The 13,855-nt window shown below is 49.8% G+C and overlaps 2 protein-coding genes across 4 annotated transcripts; one reads left to right on the top strand and one right to left on the bottom strand.

The window, feature by feature from the left end:
* Positions 1-2,013: 2,013 nt before the first annotated feature.
* Positions 2,014-5,036, bottom strand: LOC112897740 (7-deoxyloganetin glucosyltransferase-like). Its single transcript, XM_025966134.1, has 2 exons — positions 4,511-5,036; positions 2,014-3,098 (listed from the first exon to the last, which is right to left on the bottom strand). Exons 1-2 carry the CDS (start codon positions 5,010-5,012, stop codon positions 2,167-2,169), a joined length of 1,434 nt encoding a protein of 477 aa, XP_025821919.1. The 5' UTR covers positions 5,013-5,036; the 3' UTR covers positions 2,014-2,166.
* A 964-nt stretch (positions 5,037-6,000) lies between these two features.
* On the top strand, positions 6,001-7,695 carry LOC112897706 (7-deoxyloganetin glucosyltransferase-like). 3 transcript variants are annotated; one of them, XM_025966097.1, is made up of 3 exons: positions 6,001-6,537; positions 6,613-7,572; positions 7,605-7,695. In XM_025966097.1, the coding sequence occupies exons 1-2, from the start codon at positions 6,042-6,044 to the stop codon at positions 7,551-7,553; spliced, it is 1,437 nt and encodes a 478-aa protein (XP_025821882.1). In that variant the 5' UTR covers positions 6,001-6,041; the 3' UTR covers positions 7,554-7,572; positions 7,605-7,695. The 3 variants fall into 3 exon arrangements, with proteins under 3 accessions (XP_025821882.1, XP_025821881.1, XP_025821880.1); XM_025966096.1 differs by having other exon boundaries at positions 6,613-7,582; positions 7,615-7,695; XM_025966095.1 differs by having other exon boundaries at positions 6,613-7,690.
* Positions 7,696-13,855: the final 6,160 nt, after the last annotated feature.

Below are 13,855 nucleotides of genomic sequence, written 5' to 3'. Positions count from 1 at the left end.
AGAGGGGCGCAGAGCTGCAGGCGGCGCTCAGGACCGGGCGGGGGTGGCGGCGTGCAGCAGGGGAGGAAACAGAGAGAAGCCCGGGATTGGGGAAGACGAAGAGGACCCAGTTGTAAAAAGCAGAAAGCTTAGGGGTCTCACTGTAAAGCTTGGATAACTTTCACACAAATGCTCAAATAGAGATGGACCCAAAAGCAAAAGTGTGTAGTTTTTCAAAATGCACAACTTTGCTTTAAGGTTCATCCATAGAAGAGCAACAATTTTGACAATAATATGAAACTTAGTTAAATTTTCAAACTTTATGTAAATCCTATATATAAAACTACACTACACATATATCCAAAAGGTAGTTTCACCTACTTTTGCGATTTAAACACAAATTTGGAACTTTTGCAAAGCAACCCTCATACTTTTGAAATCTACCCCCCATGCTCACCCATTTAGCACAAAAGGACCCTGATTTAAATACAATTATACAAACAATCACTTTTGCTTATCATTAACATTTTTAAACACACTTTTGCTACACTTAATACATAACTACATACTAAAAATTTAGGGTGTGACCGTACTATTTACCTGAGTATCACAACTACAACCTGTAATTTAGGAGCAGAAATAGGGCAGCAGCTGAGTGCTGAACTAGCTTTGAAGCTTTCGTCGATGAGACTAAACATTTTAGCCCCCGTTGAACTGCTGCTTGTTAATTCTGGAACTACAAGTAACACAGCACTGTCAGTTTTGGGTTCCGGTATATATTTGGTGACTTGTGCTTATTTTTTACAACAAATACGCATCTGAACATATCTGCTAATTTGTTCATTTCCTGTTATTTGTTCAATCTTGCAGATGTGGATGTAGGCAAGAAGATGGCACTGTCATACAAAACATCCTCTTAATCAGGGGCATATCGAAGGTACTGATTACAACTGACAGGGAGCAACTATATAACAGTGACGGATCCGAATGACTCTTTTCTTTTTTATCAACTCAGGCCACAGTTTCAAAAGATACAAGTGATTAATGAGACTATTACACAAAGCGTGGCCCAGCTGATTTCTCAGAAAGGACTGCACAGCACTTCCTTAATGAATAGAAATGTCGTCTCTGATATGACTGAGAGTGTGTATCTGGCTGTATGGTCTTCATTTCTGAAATCTTTCGAATTTCTACTTGTCCCGATCGAATCAGCCGCACGAGATTAGTTGGGCCGTCGCGAATGCCGAGGCATCTAGGATATATATACGCATGGAGGGTTTACAAGAGATGCCCTGCACACATTATCCATCATGGCCGGCTGCTGTACTGTAGTTTTCTATTGGCCCGTCCAATTGGGCATAGAAGAATGGTCCCTAGTTTACTGCTGAAGCAGAATATGCAAGAAAGGTGAGAGGAGAATGGTCATCTCTTACTTTTTCTTGTCCCCAATATAAAAAGTCCATTATGATATCAACAGTCCTGAATATACTTTCACAGATTCTTGTATTTTTTAGTGGTACTTCAGTAATTAACGACGTTATTCTTTCAGTGGTAGTGGTATGCGATATGTTTGCTGACAGCGGGACACTCGTGGTCTCGGTCGATCGGAGTATGGTGCCTAACCCCTCTTGGTTTTACTGTTAATGCAAAATCTACAAAGCAAGGTGAGAGAGTGATAGTCATATCTTACTTAGTTGCTTTCTCTTGTCCCAAATATGAGTCCATTATGTTGTCAATTGTCTCTAATATAACACATATGATTGATAAATCTATAATAACAGATCATTTTAAATAAAAAAGAGTTATTTATCATTACTTCGTACCTCTTTCTTTTCACCGGCCGGTTGGGTGCAAACGGGTATGGGTCTAGCAAGTGTTCAGATGAGGTGGCAAATCCTCCAAGTTCGAAAAATGAGGGCAAATTAGTACTTAGAAATGATAGTAGGGCATTTGTGCAATTGCTCTAAATTAATTCGAGATATCTGATTTTGTTGTTTGAGGGTTGAAATTCAGACTATCGTGCTAGTTTCAGGGTGAAATTGGACTCTTCTCAACTTTATTTGATACAATGTCAAGGTGCTTTGTATTTGGGTCTAATTTTGAACAAATCCAGATAAACATATTTTTCCCTTTCAAGCTTCAACAGCCTTGGGTTTACTCCCCTCGCACACTTTTTCTTTCACGCAATCATGCTTCGGAGTTGAGTGATCCTTCTTTAAGCGCTTTCACCAAACCCAACAAGTTGTCATGTGACGACCCGCCGGGGCACGCTGCCGCCTCCGCCTCCGCCTTCCATCTCGCCGCGCTCTTCCGCATCTCCTCGCTCTCCATCGCCTCCCTGACGCGGCCGGCGACCTGCTCCCTCCTCACCTCTTCATCCAGCCGGAGCCCGACGCCCCACAGTTCGCAGGCGTACTTGCGATTGGTGTACTGGTCCGCGAACACCGGCCAGCACACCATGGGCACGCCGGCGGCGGTGCTCTCGAGCATGGAGTTCCAGCCGCAGTGCGTCAGGAAGCACCCCACGGCGCGGTGGCGCAGCACCTGCTCCTGCGGGCACCACGTGACCACGCGGCACCGCTCCGCTGTCTCCGTAAGGAACTCCGGCGGCAGCGCGCCGCCGCCGCGGACGAGGTCCTCCCTGACGACCCACAGGAACGGGCGGCCCGTCGCCGCGAGCCCCCATGCGAACTCGGCGAGCTGGTCGGCGGTGAGCACCGTGAGGCTGCCGAAGTTGACGTACACGACGGAGCCCGGGTCCTGCGCGTCCAGCCACGCCAGGCACTCGGTGTCGTGCTTCCACAGGCTCAGCTCGATCGAGTCGTCGCCGTGGTGGCCCCGGCGGAGCAGGGTGCCCAGCGGCCCGACGGTGTAGATGCGCGGGTACTCGGCGCGGAGGGCGGCGAGGACGTCGGCCTCGAGGGCGTCGAAGGTGTTGATGACGAGGGCGCCGGCCTTTGTGCAGTTGTTGGCCTCCGTGATGTTGAACCAGAGGCCGAAGTCGTCGGGGTCAGTGGTGCGGACGAAGCTCGAGACGTCGCTGAGGCTGATCGGCAGCATGCCGGGGATCCAGTCGATGATCGTCTTCTCCAGGTAGCCGTTCGTCAAGCAGCTCTCATCTGCAAGATGAGAAAAAGACGAATGGACAATATTCAACAAAATCAATCGATGAACGTGATTTTGTAATTTTAACTCACTCTTTTCCTCTTAATTGAAAAGCAGAGCTTCTACCCAGTTCGTTGAAAAAAAAGGGAAAAAGACGAGTGATTCGATAAACACGTTGACGTTTGGTAGGCCTGAATAATTATGTCTTAATTTGAATGATCACATTTGGTGACTCTTGGTGCGACCTACTACTTTGTACTACTAGTTGATAACATTTTAAATTTAAAGGTATTTTTGTGCCCAAACAGTAGTTCAAATGCGAGAACTTGATCTGAGAACTATCATTCATAAAGTCATAGTTTACATTGAGAGATATAATTTTTCATATCAAGATATATCATCTTTATTTGAAAGAGCTACTATTTTTGAAAACTCACCCGTATATAGATGGACTAATTTTCCCACTATATGGATGTGCAAAAATATTTCCGAATCGTAAACTTTCATGCCTTTAATTTTTTCGCAACAATTCAAGTTGTTCGGAAGAACTAAAAATAGTAGTTTTCATACTTTAGATCCAAAAAATATGTTTGTGCTTTGGTAGTTTTCAATAATCCGCTTTATAGAAGAATGGAAATACATTTTTGACCACTTTCATTGGAAAATTCATTAAATTATACATTATTTTCATATAGCTATCTTCTATCTAGTGGTTTAAAAAATAAGTTTGCAAGTTAAGGTCAAAAGATTTTTACTTGGGCAGAGAGTAGAAGTGCATGTAGTGTAGAGAAAGAACATGAACCTATGGCCTCTGCAAGACTTCATCTTGAGAGCTAACGCTCAAGCTCGGAGCATATGACGTGTGCTTATTAGTAGAATTTGAAAACAATAAAGGCATCTGCGTACACGGCACAAGACCTGCACTTTATGCGGCAAATTAAGCAAGTTGCTCTCAGAAAATTGAAGTATTTGCAACTGGCCAATAAGATATTAGAAAAAAGTAAACTTGATCCAAGAAAACTGATATTTTTTTTTTCTGTGAGCTTAAAGTAATATCATGTTGCAGTTGCACAACACAGCTGTGAAGTAACGTATATGAGTATATCAGTAAGCTTTTGATTCAGCCACTAGGCATGAATTTTTTTTTTGGTATTTGAATTTGAGTGTACGAATGAACAGAGGACTGACTCATAGATTTAGGACAGGAAATCATGTTTGTGACACTGATTCAATCACAGTTTGAAAACTAAATTTCAAAACTGTAAATTAAATTCACAATGACCCAGGGAAAATCTTCCCATGCCGTACCCTTTTATTTCTCCTTTTTTTCATTATAACCTAGAAGATGTTTGGATAGAGTAAAATTGGGGGAATATTATTTGTCAATTCAATTTAAATTGACAAAGTCCAAGTGAGTGTCGAGTACCTTTGAGTGGCAGGTAGCCTCTCTCCTTGAGCTCCCGGAGCCTCATGTGGCCCATGAGCGCCGCCGCGCTGCTGCCCCAGAGCACCATGCTGGGGACGCCGAGCTCCCGCGCCACCTCCAGAGTGAAGCTCATCAGCGACGTCGGCAGCACGCACGTCACGGGCGGCACGCCGTGCGCGCCGCCGGCGCGGAGCCGCGCGACGAGCTCCCTCAGCGGCGCCGCGCACCGGTGGGTGGTGGCCTTGGACAGGCCGAGGTCGTAGTCCTGCTCGTCCCGGTCGGCGTCCACCAGCCCGTCCGGGATGGTCTCGACCCGGAACCCCTCGCGCCCCCGCGCCGCGCCCTCCGCGGCCGCCTCCGCGCGGCGGAGGTTGTGCTCGGTGACGACGAAGGTGATGAAGACGCCGTGGCGGCGCAGCAGCTGGGCCAGCTGCAGCGCCGGGTTGATGTTGCCGGAGCCAGGGTAAGGCACCACCACGGCGTGCGGCTGCGGCGTCGCCATTCCTGGTGCCTGCTGCTGCTCTAGCTCGCACGTGCGCTCGCTTGGTGAGATGGCTTCGATCTGTGCTTATCCTGCCATGATTTCAATCAATTACTTCTTAATCAGTTGAAACGGGCAGCAAGGACGCCCCGAGATTAGTTGGCCCGTCGCGAATGCCGAGGCACATCTAGGATATACGCATGGACAGCTTTTCAAGAGATGCCCTGCACACATTTTCCATCGTGGCCGGTTGCCGGCTGCTGTACTATAGTTTTCTATTGGCCAGTGCAATTAGGCATAGAAGAATGGTGCCTAGTTTTACTACTGAAGCAGAATACGCAAGAATGGTGAGAGAAGAACAGTCATCTCTTACTTTCTCTTGTCCCAAATATAGAAGGAAGTCCTCCACTATAATATCAACCATCCTAAATATACTTTCATGAATTCTTGTAGGTTTCCAATTTTACTTCAGTAATTAACAACATTATTCTTTCAGTAATAGGTGATATGTTTGTCGATAACGGGACACTCGTGATCTCAGTGTACCGGAGGTACTTATAGGCATATGATAGCTAGCCCCTCTTAGTTTTACTGTTAAAGAAAAATCTACAAAACCGGCAGCACATTTAAACCAATGCAAGTTCACATAATTTGGGCGTTCCTCACATGTGTGCGATGACCCTCTCAGCATAATTTAGTACCCTCCGACATGCTTCATGGAGCTTGTTTCGGTCGGAAAAAAACACTTAGTACTTAATCTAGCCTTGAGATAAACGAACCTTAGCCGTCAAAACCTATTGTTTAGCCTTGAGATAAACATGAAATTAGCGTAATCCTTAATCTAGTGCGCCAAAGGGCATCTCTCGATCGCGTAGACCTCCCACCAGCTCATGATCCTGCAACCCGAAATGCGTCGGGACATGGCCGATGGGGACAAGCCATGTCCTCTCCGACGTGCTATATATTTATCAACTCTGATGATCCATGGCGAGATTAGCCCAGACGAAGCTGTTGACCCCAAGTCTACGTGCAGTGCAAAGACCAAAGAGCATGGCGAGGCCGCACGCCGTGGTGGTGCCGTACCCGGGCTCCGGCAACATCAACCCGGCGCTGCAGCTGGCCCAGCTGCTGCGCCGCCATGGCGTCTTCGTCACCTTCGTCGTCACCGAGAACAACCTCCGCCGCGCGGAGGCGGCCGCGGAGGGCGCGGCGCGGGGGCGCGAGGGGTTCCGGGTCGAGACCATCCCGGACGGGCTGGTGGACGCCGACCGGGACGCGCAGGACTACGACCTCGGCCTGTCCAAGGCCACCGTCGACCACGGCGCCGCGCCGCTGAGGGAGCTCGTCGCGCGGCTCCGCGGCGGGAGCACGCCGGGCGTGCCGCCCGTGACGTGCGTCCTGCCGACGACGCTGATGAGCTTCGCGCTGGACGTGGCGCGCGAGCTCGGCGTCCCGTCCATGGTGCTCGTGGCCTTCGGGGCGGCACCGCTGATGGCGCACATGAGGCTACGGGAGCTCAAGGAGAGAGGCTACCTGCCACTCAAAGGTACTCTACAATCCTAGGACTTGTTCAAGTTTCAACCAAATTATGAGCACAGTGCACTCTGTCTTCCATTTGCAGACGAGAGCTGCTTGACAAACGGCTACCTGGAGACGACCATCGACTGGATTCCGGGCATGCCGCCGATCAGCCTCGGCGACGTCTCGAGCTTCGTCCGCACCACCGACCCCGACGACTTCGGCCTGTGGTTCAACATCACGGAGGCCAACAACTGCACCAAGGCCAGCGCCATCATCATCAACACCTTCGACGCCCTCGAGGCCGACGTCCTCGCCGCCCTCCGCGCCGAGTACCCGCGCATCTACACCGTCGGGCAGCTGGGCACCATGCTCCGCCGAAGCCACCTCGATGAAGAAGCCAGCGACGGCTCGATTGACCTGAGCCTGTGGAAGCATGACACCGAGTGCCTGTCCTGGCTGGACGCGCAAGAACCGGCCTCCGTCGTGTACGTCAACTTCGGCAGCCTCACGGTGCTCACCGCCGACCAGCTCGCCGAGTTCGCGTGGGGCCTTGCGGAGACGGGCCACCCATTCCTGCTGGTGGTCCGGGAGGACCTCGTCCACGGCGGCGGCGCGTTGCCGCCGGAGTTCCTTGCGGAGACAGCTGAGCGGTGCCGCGTTGTCACGTGGTGCCCGCAGGAGCAGGTGCTGCGCCACTGCGCCGTGGGGTGCTTCCTGACGCACTGCGGCTGGAACTCCATGCTCGAGAGCATCGCCGCCGGCGTGCCCATGGTGTGCTGGCCGGTGTTCGCGGATCAGTACACCAATCGCAAGTACGCCTGCGAGCTGTGGGGCGTCGGCCTCCGGCTGGATGAAGAGGTGAGGAGGGAGCAGGTCGCCGGCCGCGTCAGGGAGGCGATGGAGAGCGAGGAGATGCGGAAGAGCGCGGCGAGATGGAAGGCGGAGGCGGAGGCTGCCGCGTGCCCCGGCGGGTCGTCACGTGAGAACTTGTTGGGCTTGGTGAAAGCGCTTAAAGAAGGATCACTCAACACCGAAGCATGATTGCGTGAAAGAGAAAGTGTGGGAAGGGAGTAAACCCAAGTCTGTTGAAACTAGAAAGGGAAAAATAAGTTTATTCGGATTTGTTCGAAATTAGACGTAAATACAAAGCACTTTGCCATTGTATCAAATAAAGTTGGAAGAGCTCGATTTTCACCCGGAAACTAGCATGATAGTCATTTTCAACCCTCAACTACAACAGCGGCCCTAGAAATTTTATAGAGCCTGGGCCAACATAGCAGTCGAGAACAAGTTTATACAAATACATCAACTACTAACATAATCAAACTTAACTGTACTAGCCTAATTTAGTTATTTTTTGGGCAACCTTATTAATTAAATATGACTACTGAAAAAAATAAAAGCAAAAAAAAGCAAATTTTCAATAAGCTGATTGGCTCCATGAGATTTTATAACTAGCAAATCAATTGATTTATCTGCTATTGCTTAGATACTACGGGCAATGGAGACGTGCTGTTTGTCTGCCTTTGTTGTGCCTTGCCCAATTGATATTGGCCCTTGCTCACCATATTATTTCTTTGCCGGCTTAAATGTGTGCATGCCACTGCTGCATTTACGCTCACGGAAGCCTAGGCTAGTGCCCAGGATCGCCGGGCCCTGGGTCCGCCAGTGCTCAACAATAAAACTGAATAATTAGGATCATCTAAACTTTTAAAAAGGATAAATTTGGCCCTTTGGATGATTTTAAAGGTAAGTTCTAAAAACAATTAAAACTATTTTATTTTAAATCAGAAAATATGATATTTGTATCAAAAGTTTTATAAAAATTAACCTATTTGTTGGTGTTCTATTTGGATCTAATTTATTCAAAAATAATAGGCATAATTATAGAAAACACTAAAAATGAAAATAAATTGGACCAAAATAATTAACAAGTACTAATAGATATGTTTATTTTTAGAAAAAGTTGGTACTAGTTTCATACTTTTTTAAGTTTAAATAAATTATACATAAACTTTGGACTAAATTTGATTTTTTTAAATTCCAGAAAATGGTAAACCGCCTCTGAAGCCACCCAATGGGCTAATTTACCCATTTTCTGTAATTAGGTGGCCATCTTTTTCTGGTTTTGTGGTTGAAATTTGAAAAATCAGTCTTTTGTGAGAATTAAAGGATGTAAACTGGACTTCTCACAGTTGCTAAATTTTACCTCTAGTAGCCCACTCGTTGAACCTTCTTTGGATCCATGTTTCGAGGTTTTTCCGCCTCTTTCACATTGTTCTCATGGAGACGAGGCTTCCAAGCGGGATAAGCCTCAGTAGCATGGGTGGTATTTGCTTCATAGAATCATATGGATTAATTTAGGGCAACTGCACGAATGCCCTACTTTCATCTCTAAGTACTAGTGTGCCCTTATTTTTTAGACTTTGAGGATTCACCATCTCATCTGAACAATTGCTAGACCCATACTCCGTTTAAACTTGACCGGGTAAAAAGAAAAGAGGTATAAAGTTATGATAAAACTCTTTTTTTTAAAATGATTTGTTTTTATGGATTTGTTAGTCAAATGAGTTATATAAAGACAATTGATAACATAATGAACTTATATTTATGACAAGAGAAAGCAACTAAGTAAGATATGACTATCATTCTGATCAATCATCACACATATAGCTTTGCACAATACATACACCATCACAGAAATTCGATCATACATCTAACGGCGCACAATACTTATATGACAAAGATTGTACATTTAATGGCGTGAAATACTTGTATGACAGTTTCCATCCAACAGTAACAATTTGCCTATATAAAGTATATTCGACTAAACTAAATAGCTGCTCCCTCATGAAAATATGCGGTTTTGTGTTACTTCATGGTCTCCAAAGTACTCCATAGTTGAAGGACTATTTTAGATTTAGTTGTCTATATTTAGGGGAATAATTTTCTTATATGTATGTGTGACGCCCTGGAAAATTTACCAAATCAAATCACGCGCCAGAGTGTTTTCAATTAAAAACCACTCGACGTCGAAACCCTAACCCTGACCCTCCTGACCGACACTAAACTTTACCGCCGTCCCATCCCCCGCCGCTCGGAAACTTGCCGCCCGCGCGCGATCGACCGCCACGATTAACGCCGGCGCGATTCCTTTCTCGCGCGGCGCGCGAATCCCGCGCGCGTGGCCGACCGGCCGCGGACGCCGCCGCGACCGGCGCTGACACGCCCCTCCCTTTTTCTCTCCCTCTCTCCTTTCTCTTTCTCCTTTTTCTCTCCCTCTATTTCTCTCCTTTTCTCCCCCTTTTTCCCTCTCTTTCTTTTTCCCTTCCCTTCTTCTTTTCCCTCCCTTCTTCCCTTCTCCTCTCGGCCGCCATTAAGGCACTGCTCGGTCTGCACCGCCCCCTGCTCGGCCTCCGCACGCGCGCGCGCCTGTTCCCGGCCAGCCACGCCCGCGCCGCGCACACGCGTACGCCCTGGCCCGCGTTCCGCCGCGCCGCGCGCACGCCCGGCCCCGCAACGCCGCGTCGCCCGCTGCGCCACGCCGCGCCCCCCCCGCGCGCTCTGTGCCGCGCGTGCCGCGCCGCCCGTCGCTGCCCCGCCCCGCCGCGCGCGCCGCCCCACGTGCCCGCGCCTCGACCTCGCCGCACCGCTGCTCGACGACGCACACGACACGACACGGCCGCCATTAAGGCGTACCGCGCCGCCCGCCGAGCCGGTGACCGGCCGCCGCACGGCTCCGCCGCTCCATTGCCCTCCCCCTCTATAAATTGGCTCCTCCGCGCGGCTCACCCCCCCACGACCTCACCCACCTCACGGCCCCTTCCCTCCCGAGCTGCAGCGCCGCCGCCGCCCATAGACTCGCCGCCGCCCACTGCCCGCCGTCGCCCGGCCCCTCACCCCACCTCGGCTCAAGGTGAGCAGGGGAATAGAGTCCCCTTGGCCCCCTCTCCCTTTTCCCCCACACCCCGAGCCGCCCTGGCCCTGGCCGGCCGGGATTTGGGCCGCCGGCGCCCCCCCCCCAACCCCTCCTCTGTTCTGTGCGGGAGGGAGGAGGAAGAAAGGGCAGTTTTGCCCAAAAACCCCCCCTCTCCTCTATTTAGCTAGAAGCCCCTCCACCCTTTGACACCTTTGCGAAAAGAACCTATTCCTTTGCTATTTCCAAAACTAGACCCCCCCATGATATAAATTTAATTTCAAGTAGATCCCTCGCACTTTTTGTTATGCCTTTTATATTTCCAAGATTTACGAAAAGGCCCTTCTGTTTCCAGAAAGTTTACGAGCAAGCCCCCGGACCCCCGTTTAAGCCCTGAAACCACCTTTAGCGCGTCATTTTATGTGCGAAACGACCTCCGATTGACCCGAAACTTTACCACACCCTTTCTAGTATAGTTTTAGCCATGCCATTAAGAAACCACCTAGAGATACCACCCCTAACTCCGTAACTAAATTATTTCCGATTCAAGCCTATCGGTAAAAGCTTTTAGTTCTTTCGCTTGATTGGGTGTCTATTTGTTTGCGTCGTAGGACACGGAGTGAACGACGAGGTTCCCGACCGCGACCAAGCAACTGAGGACCAGTACTGCGACCCCGAACCCGAAGGACAGTGCTTCGATCAGGACTTCCCGCAAGGGTTTGACGATGGCAAGTTCAATTCCGCCCTTTGATGCATGTTTCTGTCCTAGTTTTTATAAACACAACCCGGTGGCCTGTTTTTATAAAATTGCATGGTTTTGCGTGCTGAAAACATGGTAGGATAGCCACCCTTGTTTGAGATAACCCTACCTTGATCACCTGATTTTATAAAGAAAACGTGTGTGTGTGGGAAGGGATACAAGGTGGTTTTGAAAGACGAGTTAGACGGGATGGATGGCATTTCTGTGTGAATTGCCGTTGGTGTGCTCGTACCTGTGTGGTTGAGCGAGGAAGGGAGATATCCATCCTGTCACCCCTAAGGACCGAGTTGATGTGACATCTCACCTAGCTTCTTGTCGTGCGAACCACTTGACCGTTGTATGGGCAACGGCTTAGCATAAATCCCACTAGTTAGCCTGATAGCCATCAGGAGAGCTGAGAGCAACGGGTGATCAAGGAGACGGGATAAGCTCTGTGTGACTTATGCCCCGGTTAAACCTCGGTGATAGGTCGAATGACCCCTTGATGGATCCCGTGGTGGCTAGTCAGGTCTAGCTAAGGTGGGTAAGGGCTTCGATGGGATCTGCACCGGCACTAAGGTGTTCGTGCTGTGGTACCCCACCTGTGGGTAAAGTTGCACACCTCTGCAGAGTTTGAAATCTATTCGAATAGCCGTGCCCATGGTATTGGGCAGGTTACGGTGTGGTCACATAACTAGTGTTTCTCTCTGGGAATGGTTAAGCTGGTGTGAGTTGTTTGGAAAGTATCCGGCAGTTGTGCCGTGTGCTACGGCGGACGGGGAGTCCGGTAGCTATTCAAACGTAAATCCTGTATGGATCCACATCGTGTGTTCTTTGATACTTGAAAACTTATTTTGAAAATGTTTTCCAAAACGAACCCCTGCATATAAACGAGCTTTCCGTAAACAAACCCTAACCCCTATCTTGAATGTTTCCTGTGCATTTAATTCTGTTGTATCCCCCCCCGTGGGTGTGATTGGACTTGCTGAGTACGTTTGTACTCATCCCGTTTTTACTCTACAGTGGAGGATCCCGACTACATCCCCGAGAACGACGAGTAGGGTTCCGTCCTGCACCCAGTCTTGCCTGTGGGTGAGGTCACCGTTGGAGCTCCGCATGGCGCAAGACTCTGATGATCCCCTGTTCGTAGTTAGTGTAGTAGTATGGGTCCTTGTTGTAATCCTCGCGATAGTGGCGCTTCACTGCCCATTACCGCGAAGAGTTGTACGGTGATGTACCATCTGATGTAATAAAAGTGTTATCAGCCTCCTGGGACTGATAAAGTGACACTTTTAAGTCTTCCCTGATGGGGGGGACGCTTCAGGTGGTATCAGAGCCGTAGGCTGGCCGTAGGACGTGACCCTAGGAGCGAGACCACTTTTTAGGCCCTAGAACTTGTCCCGGTTTAGAAACTTTCTGCACTAACACTCACCACTGGTCTTTGCCTTGTTCCAGATGGCTGGCAATGGATGGGTTGGCGGAATCTGCCACGCGGAGCCCGGCCTCCCCAAGTTGCTATTGCTCAGCCTGGAACGCGTCGGGGTCATGGAACCACCGGAGTATGCCTACCGTGAGTACATCGCCGGAGGCACCCTTCGGTGCGACATAATGGTTTTTGTAGAGAGAAGCACCCGCTACCCTGAAGTGGACCCTTGGTTCATCTCCACCGCGGGTTTTCGCTTCCCCGACACCTACCGAAAGGCCGCTCGTAAAGCCCTGCGCCGACTGCGTATGCTCTACAGGCACCACCTTCAGCGGACCCCTATGGGATTTTTCCCACCCGCTGAAAGAAGTGGACGCACTTGGATTGCCCGAATGAGGGGACTTGGACGAGAAGAAGAAGACCTGGAAGACACGGTTTCCCACCTGTCCATCTACCTCACTGGCTTAGATGCACTCTGCAACGAGCAGGCGGCACATCTGAAGAAATTAATCCATGGAGTTGAAAAGATAACCCAGGAGCTGGAGGAACAACGGACAAGAGCTGCAACCGCCGAGTATTCCTTAGCCGCCCTCCAAGCCCAGATGCAAGAATACGAGACCCGCAACGGAATAGGTGGATGGATCGAAGAAGAAGAAGAAGAACCCATGGAAACCCATTGGGACAAGGGTACTCAGACCGAAAACGAGATGGATCGGTTCCTTCCGATAAAGAAGCGCTCTATCAGGACCGAGGAAGAATCCCCATGATAGGATTAGCACCCCTAGCAAAAACCCTACCCTAATGACCATGTATCCATGAAAACTGTACCACCCTTGTTGTAATGATAAATATCATCTACTCGCTTTTGCACCTGTACCAGATTGTTTACCCTGTTTCTGTTTCAGATGGCTGAGGAAGGATGGACCCAGGGCGATTGCCAAGCCGCACCTGGATTCCCCAGCCTCTTGATCAACACCCTGGAAGACCTTGGCGTTACGGAGCGCCCAAGGTACTACAGCCGAGAGTACGAGCACCATGGTACCCTCCGCTGCAGGGTGATCCTGGTCATCGCCAGGAGCAACCGCTACCCCGACATCCAGCCCTGGCGGGCGACCGCCACAGGGTTTAGGCACCAAGACACCTACCCCTTGGCCATCAGAAAAGCACTCCGTTACTTGTGCCGGATTTTTGAAGAACACCTCGCCCCTACTCCAGCAAAGTTCTTTCCGCCGGCCATCAGAACCCCAGTCTGGGAAGCGCGCATG

This window comes from Panicum hallii, chromosome 6 (assembly GCF_002211085.1).
Source record: "Panicum hallii strain FIL2 chromosome 6, PHallii_v3.1, whole genome shotgun sequence".
Taxonomy (NCBI): domain Eukaryota; kingdom Viridiplantae; phylum Streptophyta; class Magnoliopsida; order Poales; family Poaceae; genus Panicum; species Panicum hallii.
This window is presented reverse-complemented; position numbering and strand designations above follow the sequence as displayed.